Source organism: Phyllobates terribilis, unplaced genomic scaffold, assembly GCF_046119375.1.
Source record: "Phyllobates terribilis strain yellow unplaced genomic scaffold, ASM4611937v1 Scaffold_5__5_contigs__length_657084704, whole genome shotgun sequence".
Classification (NCBI taxonomy): Eukaryota; Metazoa; Chordata; class Amphibia; order Anura; family Dendrobatidae; genus Phyllobates; species Phyllobates terribilis.
In genome coordinates this window covers 621,079,940-621,099,267 of record NW_027362765.1, presented here as the reverse complement: position 1 = coordinate 621,099,267, position 19,328 = coordinate 621,079,940, and the positions used below count along the sequence as shown (strand labels likewise).

At 42.3% G+C, this 19,328-nt stretch overlaps 1 protein-coding gene across 1 annotated transcript in view; it reads left to right on the top strand.

Annotated features, from left to right (window-relative positions):
* The window catches only part of LOC141273771 (protein ELYS-like), a 112,305-nt gene that overhangs the window by 61,512 nt on the left and 31,465 nt on the right, over positions 1-19,328 (top strand). The window contains exons 23-25 of the mRNA XM_073686108.1: positions 7,233-7,364; positions 8,555-8,684; positions 11,018-11,165. Coding sequence (XP_073542209.1) covers positions 7,233-7,364; positions 8,555-8,684; positions 11,018-11,165 — 410 coding nt within the window. The remainder of the gene's footprint in view (positions 1-7,232; positions 7,365-8,554; positions 8,685-11,017; positions 11,166-19,328) is intronic.

Below are 19,328 nucleotides of genomic sequence, written 5' to 3'. Positions count from 1 at the left end.
GGGGGTTTCTCCAATAAATTCCAGTCAAAATGGCACACCAAAATTCAAATATGTCTCCTTTACTTCCGAGCACTGCCTGTAGTTTTCCCCTAAATATGGGTTATCGACGTACTCGGGAGAAATTGCACAACAAATTTTGTTGCCCAATTACTCCTGCTTCTCTTGTGAAAATGAAAAGTTTGGGGCAAAACCAACATATTTGATGGAAAAATGTGATCTTTCATTTTCACGGGTTAGCGTTATAAAATTCTGTGAAGCACTTCTGGGTTCAAGGTGCTCACCAAACCTCTAGAAATATTCATTGAGGTGTGTAATTTCCAAACTTGGGTCACTTGTCAGGGGGATTCCACTGTTTAGGCACATAGGGGCTCTGCAAACACGACATGGAGTTAACTATCTATTGAAGGCAATTTTGTAGTCAAATGGTGCTCTATCCCTTCCAAGCCCTGCCGTGCGCCCAAATAGTAGTTTTCCTCCACATATGGAGTATCTGTGTACTTGGGAGAAATTGCAACAAATTTTGGGGTACATTCTTTCCTTTTTCTCGATTTAAATGAAACATTTGGGACCACAGCAACATTTTTGTGGGAAAAATGTAAAATTGTATTTATTCTTTCTTCCATATTGCTTTAATTCCGGCGAAGCACCTAAAGAGTTAATAAACTTCTTGAATGTGGCTTTGAAGACTTTGAGGGGTGCAGTTTTTAAAAGGTGTTACTTTTGGGTATTTTCTGTCACATAGGCACCTCAAAGTCACTTAATTTACAAAACCAACATTTTTTATTTTGTTGGAAAAATGAAAAATTGCTGATAAACTTTTAACAATTGTAACGTAACAAAAAAATTGTTTTAAAAAAAAGTTGCTTATGTAAAGTAGACATGTGGCAAATATTAGTTTATTTATTTTTAGTGGTATGACCATCTTTTTTTAAAGGCATAAAAATGAAAAGTTTGACTTTTTTTTTAACTTGTCAAATTTCCAATCTTTTCATAAACACAAAGCATATTGACCTAAATTTACCACTAATATGTGTCATAATTACTGAGATATGATGTCGCATTCCAGAATTATTGCCACACATCGGTCAGAATTGAAAAATGTTGCCTGGTCAGGAAGGGGACACCATGACTTTTTGAGGGTTTCCAATATAAATGCCCCTCAGTCACTTCAAAAATAGATTTTGTAAATGTCTATAAAAAATTGCTGCTTAACTTTTAAGCCTTCTAACAGCCAAGCAAAATAAAGAAATGTTGGAAAAATTATGTTAACGTCTTAAATGCTTAACTATTTTTTTGTGACCTAGCTATCTGGCTCCATGACAGTAAATTCTGAGTTTCAAAATTTCTAATTTTCCAAATTCTAAATCATGCTGCTCTCAGATTACATAGCAAAAATTTGGTGACAGATTCTTTAACCCCCCGACGGTGGTCGGCTCATTATTGACCAGGCCAGTTTTTACAATTCTGACCACTGTCACTTTATGAGGTAATAACTCTGGAACGCTTCAACGGATCCCCCTGATTCTGAGATTGTTTTTTCATGACATATTGTACTTCATGATTGTGGTAAAATTTCTTCAGTATGACTTGCATTTATTTGTAAAAAAAAAAGACATTTTCAAACTTTGAATTTTCATGCCCTTAAATCAGAGCGATATGTAGCACAATATAGTTAATAAATAACATTTCCCACGTGTCGACTTTTACATTTCCCACGTGTCGACTTTTACATTTCCCACGTGTCGACTTTTACATTTCCCACGTGTCGACTTTTACATTTCCCACGTGTCGACTTTTACATTTCCCACGTGTCGACTTTTACATCAGCACAATTTTAGAACCAATTTTTTTTTTTGTTAGGAAGTTATAAGGGTTAAAAGTTGACCAGTGATTTCTCTTTTTTCCAACAAAATTTACAGAACCATTTTTTTAGGGACCACATCACATTTGAAGTGACTTTGAAGGGCCTTTATGACAGAAAATACTCAAAAGGGACACCATTCTAAAAACTGCACCCCTCAACGTGCTCAAAACCACATTCAAGAAGTTTATTAACCCTTCAGGTGCTTCACACAAATTTTTGGAATGTGGAAGAAAAAAATGAACATTTTTTTTTTTTCACAAAAATTTTACTTTAGACCACAATTTTTATTTTCGCAAGTGTAACAGAAAAAATAAAGCCCAAAATTTGTTGTGCAATTTTCTCCTCAGCACGCCGATACCCATTATGTGGGGGAAAACCACTGTTTGGGCGCACGGCAGGATTCAGAAAGAAAGGAGCGCCATTTGAGTTTTTGAATGTAAAATTTGCTTGAATAATTAGCAGACGCCATGTCGTGTTTGGAGAGCCCCTGATGTGCCTAAACAGTGGAAACTTCCCACAAGTGACACAATTTTGGAAACTAGACCCCTCAGGGAACTTATCTAGATGTGTGGTGAGCACCATGAACCCCAAGGTGCTTCACAGTAGTTTAGAACATGGAGCCGTAAAAATAAAAAAATCTAACTTTTTCCACAAAAATTATCTTTTAGCCCCAAATTTTTCATTTTCACAAAGGTAAGAGGTGAAAATTGACCCCAGAAAGTGTTGTGCAATTTCTCCTGAGTGCACCGATACCCCATATGTGGGGAAAATAGACTGTTTTGGCGCACGGCATGGTTCAGAAAGGAAGGAACACAAAATTGGCTGGAATTGAGAGTGGAAGCCATGTCGCGTTTGGAGAGCCCCTGATGTGCCTAAATAGTGGAAACCCCCCACAAGTGACCCCATTTTAAAAACTAGACCCCTCAAGGATTTTATCAAGGGGTATAGTGAACATTTTGAACTTAGAGGTACGACACAGAATTTGATAACATTAGGTCATCAAGTTGTCATTAGTCTTGAGTGCAAGTGCTCGCTACTTGAGTACTCGGGTATGCACCATGTATCGCGGGTGCTCGAGTGACATGTTCGAGTCTCCACTCACATGTTTCATGGTTGTTAGACACCCAAAAAAAAAAAAACATGCTTGGACCACTCGTGCATGGCAGGCAATCCACGCAACTTTTTTTTTTTGGCAACGAATCATATGGGGCGGAGACTTGAGCATGTCACTCGAGCATCCGCGATACTCAGCGCATACCTGAGCACCCGATGCAGACTCAAGTAGTGAGCACTTCCGCTCAACACTAGTCACCATATCATCTTTTTTTTTTTTTTTCACTTTTAAAAAAATCCCAACCCTAACCCTAGCGTTTATTTTTTACACCGTTCCTTGTGCGGTATAAGTGATTAGACGACCTTATTCTTCGGGTCGGTGCGATTTCAGCGATACCAGATCCATATCAGATTTTTATGATTGACAGCTGTCACACACGAAAAGGTGCTTTTTTTTTTTTTTTTTTTTGCATAGACTAGTTTTAGCATCGCCATATTTTGAGAGCTATTATTTTTCCATATTTTGGCCGACAGTCATGTGATGGCTTGTTTTTTATGGGACAAGTGAATGTTTTTATTGGTACCATTTTTGGGCACGTGACATTTTGTGATCGCTTTTTTCTTCCGATTTTTAGGAGGCAGAATAAACAAAAACCAACAATTCAGGAATTGGTTTTTTTTTTTTTTGTTTGTTTGTTTTTTTTAATGCATTTCCGCATGTGGTAAAATTGATAAGGCAGCGTTATTCTTTGGGTCAGTACGTTTTCATCAGTGCCACATTTATATATTTTTTTTATGTTTTGGCGCTTTTACACAATAGTGTTTTATTGAAAAAAAAATTTTGTATCGCTTTTTTCTGTGACCTATAACTTTTTTTATTTTTTGGCTGATGGAGTCTTCTACATCTCCCTTCTCCACTGGTAGAATCTCCTAGCTGGTTATCCAGTATGCATTCAATCAGACAACGCCACAGCCGTGGCATACATACACCGACAGGGCTTAACAAGCCGCAAATCCGTTATCACGGCGGTCTCATGGATTCTGGTCTGGGCCGAGTGACACGTGCCAGCAATATCGTCAGTACACATTCTGGGGGTGGACAATTGGGCCGCCGACTTCCTTAGTCATCAGACTCTCCTCGGGCGAGTGGACACTCAACCCCATCGTGTTCGATAAGATCTGTCACAGATGGGGCACCACCGACGTCTATCTAATGGTGCCTCACTTCGTAGCCAGGTCTCGCTACCCCTCTGGCAGTCGGTTATGACACCCTCCTCATTCCATGATTTCATTTTCATCTTCCTTACCTCTTTCCGCCTCTGCCACTGATCCCGAGAGTCATCAAGAAGACCAAGGCAGAGGGAGTCCCAGTAATCATGGTGGCTGTAGACTGGCCCAGAAGGGACCTACTCTCTCTCTCTCAGGGTCCCCTCTTCCACCAGAATTCTCTGTCTCTGAATTTAATGGCATTGGTTTTGAGAGAAGCATGTTTTTCATCCCAGGTCATACAGACCATGGTCAGAGCAAGAAAGCCCGCGTCCTCACGCATTTAACATCGGACTTGGAAGGCCTTTTTTTTTTCTTTTTTTTTTTTGATGGTGTGAAAACAACCTTTTCTGCTCACATGTCTTTTTCTCTTCCATCCATCTTGGCTTTTCTCCAGTTGGGACTCGACTCTGGGCTTTCTATCAGTACTCTCAAGGTTTAGATCTCTGCACTCTCAATTCTTTTTCAACGGAATTTGGCTTCTCGTCCCAAGCTCAAGACCTTCCTCCATGGAGTTGCTCGCCTGGCTTTGCCATATTGCCCTCCTGTAGGCTCTTGGGACCTTAATCTGGTCTAAGCATCCTTCAGCAAGCCCCCTTCGAACCTATCCATGACATCTTGTCGTCATTCCTTTCCTGGAAGGTTGCCTTTTTGGTAGCCATCACGTCCTTCAGAAGAGTTTGAGCTGGCAGCTCTCTAGTCGCTCTCCTTTTCTCATTCTCCATCAGGACAAGGTAGTTTTCAGACCAGTTCCTCCTTTCTTAAGGTAGTCTCCTCATTCCACATCAACGAGGACATTGTTCTGCCTTCTTTCTGGTCATCTCTGGTTCATCCCCTTGAAAGATCCCTTCACAAGCTGGACCTGAGCAGAGCTCTGTGTCTACCTATCAAGGACCGCTTCATTCAGATGTTCTGACACCTTGTTTGTCATCTGAGGGTCATCGCAAGGATCTCCCTGCTACAAAATCTAACCATCGCTGAATTTGCTCGGCTATACTGGAGGCATATCGCGCTACACACAGGCTACCCCTTCCGGGAGTAAGAGCGCTCTCCACCCAAGCGTTGGGGGCTTCTTGGACTGTTTGCCAACAGGCCTCTGCAACCCAGATTTGCAAAGCTGATACCTGGTCATCTCGTTACACTTTCACAAGGTTCTACAGAGTAGATATCTACGCCTCGGTCTATGCTGGCCTAGGTATGAAGATTCTGCAAGCGGTGGTCGCCTGCCGTCCAAGCTGATTTGGCAGTTATTCTATTCCCTCCTTGGGACTGATTTAGGACATCCCATGGTTACCTGTGTCCCCCAATGAAGCAATAACGAAAGAAGGATTTTTTGTACTCACTGTAAAATCTTTCTTAGAGCCTTCACTGGGGGACACAGCATCCTCCCTGGTTTATGCCTATGTTGGGCCTATGTGCCTCTGTTGGGCCTGTATATAGTTCGGTTGTTTGTTGCTTCTCTTACTGCTTGTTCACTAACTGATGAGCTTTGTGCCAGTCGATGGGTGTATACTGCTGAGGAGGAGCTAATTCTTTTTTTGCCTAGCGGCCTCCCAGCGACAGATGCATACACTCATGGCTACCTGTGTCCACCAATAAAGGCTCAAAGAAAGAGCTTTTACGGTGAGTACCAAAAATCCCTCTTTTGCGGGACGAGTTACAGATTTTTTTGTTGCCATTTTGGGGCACATAATGTTTTATGATTGCTTTTTATTCAGATATTCAGACACAATGAACAAAAAACAGTAATTTAGTTATTTATGTTTTTTATTTTTTGCGCCGTTCACTGTGTGATAAGTGATAAGACTGATTTGTCCATTGGGTCGGTACGATTACAGAGATACCAGATTTATATTGTTTTTTTTATGCTTTGCTATTTTTACACACTAAAAACAATGTTTTACAAAAATGAATTAGTTTTTACATTGCCATATTCTGAGAACTGTAACTTTTTTTTTTTTTTTGCTGAATGAGCCATATTGCAGTTTTTGTTTTGCGGGACGGTTTGGCGATTTTAATTTATACCATTCTTTTTTTCTTCATATGACTTTTTGAAAGCTTTTTATTAAAAATTTTTGTGAGTCAGTCTGATGAAAAAGTGACATTTTTGGTGTTTTTTTTATTTTCTTAACGCCGTTAGCCGTAAGGAATAAATAACGGACCAGTTTTATAAAGTGGGTCGTTCTGGATACGGTGTTAACAATTGTGGGGGTTGTTTTTTTTCACAAACACTGCTTTTTGAGTGGCAAAATGACTTTTTGTGATTTGGGTGTGCTTTTTTGGGTGTGTTTTTTACATATTTTATTTTACTTTTTCACTTTTCTTTGTACTTCGTCCCACTGTGGGACATTTTTCGTGTACTGCAGTGCATGAGACGGTCAGTGAGTCACGGAGTGTGCTTGTGAGACCAGGCTTATAGCTAGATCTTACGGACCATCGTACCCTGGGGTCATCAGATGACCTCTAGGTACCATGATAACCATCGGTACCCGCAGTTTTCATTTTGTGGGTCCCATGGTTACAAAGGGCATCTTGCAACCCCCTTACAACCAGTTAAATAGCTCTGTTGCGATTGACAGCAGTATTTGAGGGGTTAATTTGCCCGGTCAGTTACAAAAGCGGCCAGGGCCGATTATAGCAGGGTGTCAGCTGTCGCATACAGCCGACGGGCAGCGCTACAATCTTATTCCCAATCGCCGTTTTAAAACAAATCAGGAATAAGGCCCCTTTACAACTGCCGTTCTAATACGTATCGGCAGTCGTTAAGGGGTTAAAGTTTCAGCTGTTTTCAAGACATATCCACCTAAATTTACCCCTGAAATAAAGCACAGTGTCACGAAAAACCCTTTATATGGCCTATTCAGAAATGCTAAAACTGGCAGTGACAGGAAAAGGTTAACTGCCACAAATTGTAGGACATTTTCCCTGTGCGATTATACGACGTTTCTTTTAGAATTGTCACTTTTGTTCCGGTAGGAACAGTGATTCAGACAGAACGTGAAGGTTTCCTTTTGCCTTATGCTTTAATAAATCTTTATTTTTATTATAGGATTACTTGCATACATATTTGCGCACAAACGGAGGTATTCAAAATCAAGAGATCTTGTTGGTACATCATTTACAGAGAGCAAATTACATACCAGCTTTGCGGCTAAACCAGTCACTGAACAATTATCACCTAGTAAGTCCTCTGTTTCATTTTAAAGAGTATCATGAATATATATGTAAGTAATAACAATAAGTGAAAGTGATTCCATAGTTCTGTCTTTTAAGGACTGGAAGGGCTATCTCTCCTTTTCAAAAATAGTTTCTCTGACTGTTCTGTCTGAACACTGAGATGGTGAGGTGCCAGCGCCGAATACATGCCTTATAATGCCCCTTTTAAATACAGTATATAGATGCTTGCAGCTTCACCCCCAGTTGGAGGTGTCTGTTTTCAGGAAACATAGGAAAGGGTTCTTTACAGTCAGAGCAGTCAGACTGTGGAATGCCCGACCACAAGAGGTAGTAATGGCAGACACTATAACAGCTTTTATACAAGGCTGGATGATTTCCTTGATACACGTAACTGTGGGTTATAGTTAATTTAGTGACAAAATGTACAATTGGTGGAAGAAGGTTGATGGACCTAGGTCTTTTTTGCAACCTATGTAATTATGTAAAATATCTTTTTATTTTGTGTTTCACACATTTTTTTAACATCATTAAAAAAAATTTTCTTTTTTTTAATTGTTGGCTTGGCATATTATCCCCCATTACAGAGCAAATCTATCGCATCAATGCATTGTAAAGCTCATCTCGATCTGGTCTGGCTCCTTCCTGACACTAATTGGTCATATAATCGCTGGGATCAAAGTGTAATGGGATATTACGGCTTCCTAAATGGCATACATCCCTGACTTGAGTAAGAAATCAGTCCAATGTTAAAACATGTAGCCTTGTATTCCTTTAATAATTTCTGTTGATGACTTTACCTGCCTGTCATACTCTGCAACGCTCGTATCACCCCTTTTTTTCATTTAATTTATAAACTTTTTGTTTGATCTGTATACATTGCTTTTTTCAGCAATGTATACAGCGATCGTGTAATTTCTGCCTTCTTTACGGGGAGTTCTCCATTCCTGCTGCTGCACATCTCCATGCAGCTGCTGATTCTGCAAGGATGTTCCAAAACTAAATTGCAGAGTCATATGCAGACCTCGCAGACAATTTTGGCAATCAGCAGGTTATTAATTATGTAATAATTGTTGGCTAAAGCAATCCCCCATAGTCATTTTGCTATGTAAAGATTACGTTGCATTTCGTGAGGAGAGTATCTGAAAAATGTGTTCAGCTATGGATGTATTTTTATACTTTTTCTTTTCTGTGCAGAATGATTTTGACAGATGCCAGCTGGAAAGAGGAGCTGCCAGAAACTCTATAGTGGATCACTATGTCAAAATACTCCCAAGTGTGCAGCAAACTCTGGCCAGATCCTATCCTTCTATTGTTTGGAAGAAAGGTAACTGAAAGTTGTAGCTTTCGGCTGTATGTAATATCTTATTAACTTCACCTTCATTAATTTTGAGGGGACAGATATTGGAATTGCTTTGGCATTTGCTGGAAATTCATAGTTTTCAAGTCAGATGAACTTGAGGTTACTTTGCTTACTTTCTATTACAGCTGTTTAAAAAACATTTAAAGGGATACTGTCACGTTTAATAATGGTACAAACCTGGCAATATAGCGTTAATCTGCAAGTTAGGCTGGGCAGGACTTAAAGGAGTTGCCCACTGCTTTAACATTGATGCCCTATCCATAGGATAGGGCATGAATGTATGATCGGCCAGGGTCCCGCCCGCGGCATCCCCACCGACCAGCTGTTATCGGTGCAGCGGCCGCCGGCCGGAAGTCCTTGCCTGTGGTGCTTGGCTGTCTGTCTGTAGTGGCCGCCGCTTGTAACTGCACATCCTCCTCCCATTCATCGGGAGGCCGATGTTCAGTTACAAGCGGCGGGCACTGCAGGTAGAGACTTCCGGCTGGCGACACCTGACACCGATAACAGCCGATCGGCAGGGGTGCCGCGTGCGGGACCCCAGCCAATCATACATTGATGCTCTATCCTACGGATAGGGCATCAATGTAAAGTAGTGGATAACCCCTTTAAAGCTACTTTGTTCTGAAAGTGCAGCTTCTTAGAGAAAATGAACTATATTACTCCAGGGAGTCGCTGACTTTAAGCCATACAGACAGGTGTGCCCGGCCAGTCACCGCTCACAGCACTTTGACTGACATCTGGCTCTGCACTGATGCACATAAGTAATATAAAGCCTCAAATGTTCCACCCCTCGCTCCAGGTCTGATCTGAGCTCTGCAAGAAATGACCGATCAATACACCACATGGGTCTGTTAGGGGCACCGACGTGTGACGTACAAATAAAAACAATATGCATGTGTCAGAGATGACTAATGGAAGTACCAAATGTAAATGTATAATGTACAGGTAAGAGCAATGCGTATTCAGTGAAAAGAAAGCGATATATAGTGGGACTGAGCATATGACCTTGATCTCCAGCTTGATAAATAGTGTTCAATTCTTATGTGCAAAAGTTCTGCCCATAGACCAATGTGTAAATGCCAAGACAGGAACATTATGGATTGTCGTCTGCCTATTAATACTAAAATAAATGCATAAAATAAACAGAAATGTAGTATCAACATATACTAGCGCCAAAGGAGATGGTAAGGAAGAAATACTAGGCTGCAGCCAGAAGCACGGGTCCTGTGTGACGGCCCGTAAATAGTCATAAATAGATGGTACTGTCGCACTGATTGGAGGTAGCAGAAAATAGAAAAGAGGAGCACGCAAAACAGAAAGTAATATCTAGAATTTATATTAAACAAATTTCACAATGGAAATTAACTTGGACAATAAAATAATATTCCTAAGGAGACAAGCTATATATGATATTTAGGCAAAGCGTTAATAAATATAATGTTTCTCTGTTTAACGTCCATTTGCATGGTAAGAAATGCTGCTGCTATTGGAAACGTGCCTGCTATGCCGCTAAATAGCTCATAGTCTGTAAGAATGAATACACGGTGCTTAGTAAAAGCATACAGTTAGTGGGGCTGGTCCCTTGATTAGAGGTGTGAATTCCTGGTAAGTAAAGAGTGCGGGGTGTCTACTCCCCTGTACGTACTCCGAAGCCCACAGTTACCTGCTGTCAGGTCCTGGGCCATGCCGTAAAGCAGGGAGCTGTAATCTCCTAAGTGGTATGTAGAGCCAGGGCACTCCGTCCGGTAGCATCCCTGGTAACCACACGGGCGGAAGGAGCTGGTGACGTCATAGCTGCTGACTATGGTGTCCTATGAAGGCCAGAAAAGAGGCTTCATTATTCATCATTCTTCAGATGATTTGTCAGTGTAGATGAAATAGTATTAAAGGAGTTTTCCAGGCTAAAAAGAACTCTGCAGTCTGTGACTGCACATTGCCGAATTGTGATAAGTTTACAATGCGCACACTGCCACAATTTCCCTTTCAATTGGGTATTTATACAATTTGCATAGTTGCAGCCGGTTTGACTCTCTCGGCCACTACTCTCAATGAAGTTGGCACATCACCACCCACTCTTGTTTAGAATATAGGAGAATTGTTAATTTGTGCTGATTGCACTCAGTCATGATTCGGCAGTCTTCAGTTACATGGTGACGGCAGACAGTTCTAGCGGGCAGCAGAGTTGTCACCGGATAGCGGCCTGTAATGTCTGTAGGTTTGACTACTCTACCATTGTTAAAATACAAATACATATCCAAAATATTCAACACTAAGCAACAGTTTCTTGTTTATTCTAGTGACAAGACCCAAACCTTTATCTACTGTTGCAAAACCGGCTCCCTCAGGGAGTGTGATTACCGAAGCTGACTTTATCCGTAACGTGCTGCTGAAAATAAAGGAAGTGTCTGCAGCTAGTGAGAGTAGAGACTTCTCTCCTTATAAAAGGTAAGAAATGTGCCTGGGCTTTCATCTGAGAATCCATTTATGGTACTCCCATTCCTACACAGTACTTAAGCTCTTCTATGTTTGAACCAATGTATCTTTTGTGGCACAGTGACATTAAAATGCTTTTGGTAGGAGACCATTTCTGTAGAGTTCTGTAGCTGTAGTCAAGAGACTTGTCTTGTTCTGCTTAGTCATGTAAAACTCAAATGGTATAAATTAATAGAATAGTGAGACATTAAAGGGGTTGTCTGATATAGAAATATCATTTAAGTATGTTTCTCTTATGAAGTGCTCTTAGTCCCCTGACTGCAGCAGTCAGCCTGGACATGTAATGTGCTGGAAAGTGAGTGTGCCTTTTTTTTTTAAATACATATTTTAAGTGCATACATGCATTGCAAATATATATTTTTCCAATACCGGACAACCCCTTTAACTGACTTGTTTAAAACAAAAGTTTTTTTTTTTTTTTTTTTTTTTTAAAGTGGTTGCCCATTAAAAGACTCCTTTATTGCTGGCCCCATAAATTAAAAAATTCTCTACTTCCTGGATCTGCATTGCTCATAGATTGTGTACTCCGCCAGTGTCTTGATGAACAATAATGTCTCATGACTCATGTAAGCCACTGATTGACTACAATCTTCATAATTACATCTTTGCAAAAAGTTTATTCGCCTCAGGATAGAAATGTGAAGGCTGCTGTCAGTCTGCAGCCACCGATTGACTGCGGCAGTCATGTGACCTCAGGAGACATGAAGATGAGTGTCCGTCCTGCTTCGTGTGTGCTCAAGTAGGATTCTACCCTAAATATTTATATAGCAACATTGATTCCATGGTGCTGTACATGAGAAGGGGTTACATGCAAAATACATATCACTTACAGTAAAGAAGCTAACAATGATAGACTGATACAGGAGGAAGAGGGCCCTGCCCTTGCGGCTTACATTCTACAGGATGATGGGGAAGGAGACAGTAGGTTGAGGGGTTGCAGTAGCTCTGGTGTTGGTGAGGTGGCAGCAAGGTCATGGCAGCCTGTAAGCTTTCTTGAAAAGATGGGTTTTCAGGTTCTGTCTGAAGGATCCGAATGTGATGGCTAATCAAACGTGTTGGGGCCAGATTTCCAGAGGATGGGGAATATTGGGGACAAGTCTTTTAGGCGATTGGGTGAAAAACTAATGAGTGTGGAGGAGAGAAGGTGGTCTTGGGAGGACTGGAGTTTACGTGAGGGAAGATATCGGGATATTAGTTTGGAGATGTACGGAGGAGAAAGGTTATGGATGCCTTTGTAGGTCAGTGTTAGTAGAAGTTTGAACTGGATATGCTGGGGAATTGGGAGCCAGTAAAGGGACTTGCAAAGAGGGGAAGCAGAAGAGTAGCGAGGAGAGAGATAAACTAGTCAGGCAGCAGAGTTAAGGATGGACTGGAGAGGTACAAGAGTGTTAGCAGGTAGGCCACAGAGGAGGATGTTGCAGTAGTTGAGGCGGGCGATGATGGGGTATGCACAAGCATGTAGTAGATTGAGGGTTTAGGAAAGGACGGATTCTGGAAATATTTTTAAGCTGGAGGCGACAGGAGGTGGCGAGAGCTTGGATGTGCTGTTTGAAGGATAGGGCAGATTCAAGGGTTACTCTGAGGCAGCGGATTTCCGGTACGGGGGGAAGCTTGATGTAGTTTATTACTACAGATAGATCAGGTGGGGAAGATATGTGAGATGGAGGAAAGATAATGAGTTCAGATTTATCCACATTAAGCTTGAAGCGAGAGGAGGAGGATATGGCAAATAGATACTCAGGGATTCTGGACAGCAGAGGTGGATCTGAGTGTCGTCAGCATGCAGATGCTACTGGAAGCCATGGGAATTTGAGTGGTCTCCAGCCAAGGGTATAGATGGAGAAGAGTAGGGGTCCTAGGACAGAGCCTTGAGGGACTTCAACAGAGTGAGGGCCGGATGAGGAGGTAGAGTGGGAGATTCGAAATGTGTGGTTGGAAAGGTATGAGGTGAGGGCAAGGTCTTTGATGCCAAAGGAAGAGAGGATTTGTAGTAGATGGCAGTGGTCAACTGTGTCGAAGGCAGATGACAAATCAAGGAGGAGTATTGATAATTGTCTGTTAGCTTTGGCTATAAGTAAGTTAGTGATTTTGGTCAGGGCCGTTTCAGTAGAAAGGTGAGGACAGAAGCCAGATTGTAGGTCGTCGAAGAGAGTTAGATGAGAGGAAAGTTCAGCGTGAACTGCTGTTCAAGGAGTTTGGAGGCGAATGGGAGCAGCAATATGGAGCGATAGCTGGACTTAGCAGTTGGGTCGAACAATGTTTATTTGAGGATAGACGTGATTGTGGCATGTTTGAAAGCAGAGGGGAAGGTAGCAGATGTTAGTGATAGGTTGAAGAGATGGGTTAGGGATGGAATAAGTGTGGTGGTGAGGTTGGGGAGGAGGTGGAATGCGATGGGGTAAAGTGCACAAGTAGTGAGGTGTGATTTGGAGAGGAGATGAGGAAGTTCACCTTCATTGATGATCGAGAGGGTGGTTATGGCATAAGGGCATTAGTCTGGTATGCAAAGGAGTTTGTGGTGGTCGAACAATAAAGACTTGCCTTGTTTGGTCAATCTTATTTTTGCAGTGTGTGGCAAAGTCCTCAGCAGCGATTAGGGAGGTCGGAGGGGACAGTGCTGGACGGAGGAGGGGAGTTAAGTGTTGAATAACTGTTTGGGTTTGTAGAATAAGGAAGATACAAGGGATGTAAAGTGGGCCTGTTTAGCAGAGGTGAGGGCTGATTTGAGTGCGAGTGTTGCGTGTTTGAATGCAGTGAAGTCCTCTTTCGAATGTGTTTTCCTCCAACACCGCTCCGCAACCCTGGACACTTGCCGAATCTTTTTAGTGAGGTTATTGTGTCAGGGTTTTCTTTTGATTTGTCGCACTCTGCCATGCACGAGTAGGGCGACCGCGACAATAGCTGATGTGAGAGTGGCATTGTAGAAAGCAGTGGCGCTGACTGTGTCGTGGAGTGAAGATATGGATGCTAGTGGTAGAATAGAGTCAGAGTGTGTGAGTGTCTAGATGTGCGAGGTTTCTGCGGGGGTGTTATGGTTGCTGGACATGGCTGACAGGTGAAGAGGACAGGGATGAGAACGTGAGTAGATGGTGGCCAGATAAGGGGAGAGGGGAGGTTGTGAGGTTAGATAGGGAGCAGAGTCGAGTGAAGATGAGGTCTAGTGTGTGTCCGTCTGTGTGGGTGGCTCAGGAGGACCAAGTCCAAAAGATGAAGTAAGCGACAGGAGTTTGGAGACTGCTGACTGGCGGGTGTCGGTGGAGATGTTGAAGTTACCCATGATGATGGTGGGAATGTCAGCAGAGAAAAAGTGAAGAAGCCAGGTGGAGAATTGTTCAATAAAGGCAGTGGCAGGGCCGGGAGGTCGGTATATGACGGCCACTTGGAGGTTGGAAAGAGAGTAGATGCGGACAGTGTGGACTTTAAAAGAAGGGAGGTTTAGGGACTGTAGAGGTGATATTGGGTTGAAGGTCCAGTTGGTAGAAAGAAGACCCACTCCTCCACCATGCCTGTTACCAGGGTGAGGAGTATGGGTGAAGTGGAGGCTGCTGTAGCACAGCGCAGCAGGGGAGGCAGTGTCGGAGGGTGTCAGCCCAGGAAGGATAGATTGCGAGAGTTAAAGAGGTCATGAATCACATGGAGCTTATTGTAGACAGAGCAGGCATTCCAGAGTGCTCCAGAGAGGGGGAGCAGGGGGGTGGACGTCGAGACGTGTTTAATGTAGGAGAGATTGCGGAAGTTCATATTAGGTAGGCAGCGATATGAGGGGGCATAAGAGGGAGGTAGCAGCTGTGTGGGGGTCCAGGATTGGGAGATATGTCGCCAGCAGTGAGGACAAGCAGAGTGCAAGAAAGCAGGTGAAAGGAAAGAGGCCGGCTTGTTTTATGTTTTAGTAGGCGAGATCTGAGGTTGAGGAGCAGGTCTGCAGATGAGGTCAGGTGGGAGGTAAGAGGGATTGAGAGATTATTATTTGGATAGAGGATGCTGGGGTTTGGGGATAGCAAAGGAGTGAGGATTAGTGGAACAAAAACTGTAAGGGTATATACAAGCATGGTGGTAGAGTAAGTGTGGGGGAAAAAGAAAAGCGAAGTACATTTAGTGAACAGTGTTACAAAGAACTTGGCACTCCAGGGTAAATGCTGATGAACAATACTTTTTATTTAGAAAAGCTATCCACTGTAAAAAAAAATAAAATTGACACTTCAGTCTAAAATTAGACATTTATCAATACTGAAAGATACAAAAGAAAACAAAATAATCAAAAATTTAACAATTTAGGCATAACAAGTATAAGTATAAACCTGGTATGCATGAGATACAAAGGAATGTAAGAACATAATTCCCAATTGGCTTTGGGATGCGGTAGAATAATAATTAAAAAGTACATTACTATTACATACTATCGCCCAGTGGTAGCTCAGTAGACTATTAAATAGGGAGGCAGAGTATTTTAATAGCATGGTAGGGTATAAATCCCATAAATTATAGTGTATCATGTACAGTGGGTACGGAAAGTATTCAGACCCCTTTAAATTTTTCACTTTGTTTCATTGCAGCCATTTGGTAAATTCTAAAAAGTAAATTTTTTTTCTCATTAAAGTACTCTGCACAACATCTTGACTGAAAAAAATAGAAATGTAGAATTTTTTGCAAATTTATTAAAGAAAAATTGAAATATCACATGGTGATAAGTATTCAGACCCTTTGCTCATTTAAGTCGCATGCTGTCCATTTCCTTGTGATCCTCCTTGAGATGGTTCTACTCCTTAATTGGAGTCCAGCTGTGTTTAATTAAACTGATAGGACTTGATTTGGAAAGGCACACGCCTGTCTATATAAGACCTCACAGCTCACAGTGCATGTCAGACCAAATGAGAATCATGAGCTCAAAGGAACTACCCAAGGAGCTCAAAAACAGAATTGTGGCAAGTCACAGATCTGGCCAAGGTTACAAAAGAATTTCTGCATTACTCAAGGTTCCTTAGAGTACAGTGGTTTCCATAATCCTTAAATGGAAGAAGGTTGGGACCACCAGAAGTCTTCCTAGACCTGGCCGTCCAGCCATACTGAGCAATCATGGGAGAAGAGCCATGGTGAGAGAGGTAAAGAATAACCCCAAGATCACTGTGGCTGAGCTCCAGAGATGCAGTAGGAAGATGGGAGAAAGTTCCACAAAGTCAACTATCACTGCAGCCCTCCACCAGTCGGACCTTTATGGCAGAGTGGCCCGACGGAAGCCTCTCCTCAGTGCAAGACATAGGAAAGCCTGCATAGAGTTTGCTCGAAAACCCATGAAAGACTCCCAGGCTATGAGAAATAAGATTCTCTGGTCTGATGAGATGAAGATAGCACTTTTTGGTGATAATTCTAAGCGGTACGTGTGGAGAAAACCAGACATTGCTCATCACCTGCCCAATACAATCCCAACAGTGAAACATGGTGGTGGCAGCATCATGCTTTGGGGGTGTTTTTCAGCTGCAGGGACAGGACGACTGGTTGCAATTAAAGGAAACATGAATGCGGCCAAGTACAGAGAGATCCTGGATGAAAACCTCTTCCATAGTGCTCTGGACCTCAGACTTGGCCGAAGGTTCACCTTCCAACAAGACAATGACCGTAAGAACACAGCTAAAATAACAAAGGAGTGGCTTCAGAACAACTCTGTGACCATTCTTGACTGGCCCAGCCAGAGCCCTGACCTAAACCCAATTGAGCATCTCTGGGGAGACCTGAAAATGGTTGTCCACCAACGTTCACCATCCAAGCTGACGGAACTGGAGAGGATCTGCAAGGAAGAATGGCAGAGGATCCCCAAATCCAGGTGTGAAAACTTGTTGCATCATTCCCAAGAAGACTTATGGCTGTACTAGCTCAAAAGGGTGCTTCTACTGAATACTGAGCAAAGGGTCTGAATACTTATGACCATGAGATATTTCAGTTTTTCTTGTAGAAATTTTTGCAAATTTATTAATTTCTGATTTTTTTTTCCGTCAAGATGGGGTGCAGAGAGTACTTTTAACCCCTTAATAACATCTGACGTACTAATACGCGTCTGTGCCCTGGGACTTAAGAGCCAGACCCGTATTAGTACGTCATGGCGATCGCGCGCGCACACAGGTTGTGCGGGCGCGATCGCCGCCGGGTGTCAGCTGATTGTCACAGCTGACACCCGGTACTATGTGCAGGGAGCGGTCCTGCACCGCTCCCAGCACATTAACCCCCGCGATGCTGCGATCGAAGTCGATCGCGGCATTGCGGGGGCAAGGGGAGGTGATCGGCGATACTCACCTCCTCTTCCGGCTTCCAGCGCAGTCTGCAAAGGCTTCCCGGGTGTTGCCATGACGACCCAATGTCGTCATGACAACATCCGGGTTACCAGAGAGCAGGAAGATTGCTTGGGCATGCGCAGTGCATCTCCAAGCAATCTTCACACTGTGCACTTCTGACAGCCTTCATGGCATAGGGATGGTGCTTCATTCCTGTGCCATGCAGGCGATCAGAAAAAAAAAAGTGAAAGTCCCAGAGTGGGACAAAGTAATAAAGTGTATAAACTGTGTGAAAGTGGAAAAAAAAAAAAAAAAAATGTGCAAAAATATTATAAAAAAAATAATACACCAAAAATAAAAATATAATGTACCCATCAATAAATATTATTATAAAAAAAAACAAAAAAAAAAACAATAAAAGTACACATATTTGGTATCGCCACGTCCGGAACAACCTGACCTATAAAACTGTCCCACTAGTTAACCCCTTCAGTGAACACGGTAAAAAAAAAAAAACGAAGCAAAAAACAATGCTTTATCACCATACCGCCAAACAAAAAGTGGAATAACACGCGATCAAAAAGACGCATATAAATAAAAATGATACCGCTGAAAACGTCATCTCGTCCCGCAAAAAACAAGCCGCCATACAGCTCCATCAGCCGAAAAATAAAAAAGTTATAGCTCTCAGAATAAAGCTATGCTAAAAAATATTTTTTTCTATAAAATAGCTTTTATTGTGTATAAGCGCCAAAACATAGAAAAATGATACAAATGTGGTACCGCTGTAAACGTACTGACCCGAAGAATAAAGCTACCTCATCAATTTTACCACACGCGGAACAGAATAAAAAAAAAAAAAAACAATTCCTGAATTGTTGGTTTTTGTTTATTCTGCCTCCCAAAAATCGGAATAGAAAGCGATCAAAAAATGTCACGTGCCTGAAAATGGCACCAATAACAACGTCAAGTCATCCCGCAAAAAACGAGCCGTCACATGACTGTCTGCCAAAATCTGGAAAAATTATAGCTCTCAAAATATGGCGATGCAAAAACTAGATTTTACAAAAAATGCGTCTTTTAGTGTGTGACAGCTGTCAGTCATAAAAACCCCATATGATTCTGGCATTGCTGTAATCACACCGACCCGAAGAATAAAGTCGTCTAATCACTTATACCGCACAAGGAACGGCGTCAAAAATAAACTCTTGGGTTAGGATTGGGCTAGGGTTAGGGCTGGGTTTGGGGCTAGGGTTGTGCTGGGGCTAGGGTTGTGCTGGGGCTGGGATTTTTTTCAAAAGTAAGAAAAAAAGATGACGATATGGCGACTAGTGTTGAGAGCAAGTGCTCGCTACTTGAGTTTGCATCGGGTGCTCTGGTATGCATTGAGTATCGTGGGTATTTGAGTGACATGCTCGAGTCTCTGCCCCATATGCTTCGCTGCCAAAAAACTTTACGGGGATTGCCTGCCATGCACGAGCGATCCCCGCATGTTTTTTTTGGGTGTCTAATAACCGTGAAACATGCGGAGCAGGGACTCGAGCATGTCACTCGAGCACACGCTGTACATGGTGCATACCTGAGTACCCGATGCAAACTCAAGTAGCGAGCACTTGCGCTCAAGAATAATGACAACTTATTCGATATGATGACCTAATGTAAACAAATTCTGTGCCGTACCTCTGGGTTCAAAATGTTCACTATACACCTTAATAAAATCCTTGAGGGGTATAGTTTCCAAAATGGGGACACTTGTGGGGGAGCTCCACTGTTTAGGCACATCACGGGCTCTCCAAACGCGACATGGTGTCCGGTAACAAATTGAATGGAAAATCGGCTCAAATTGTTAGCG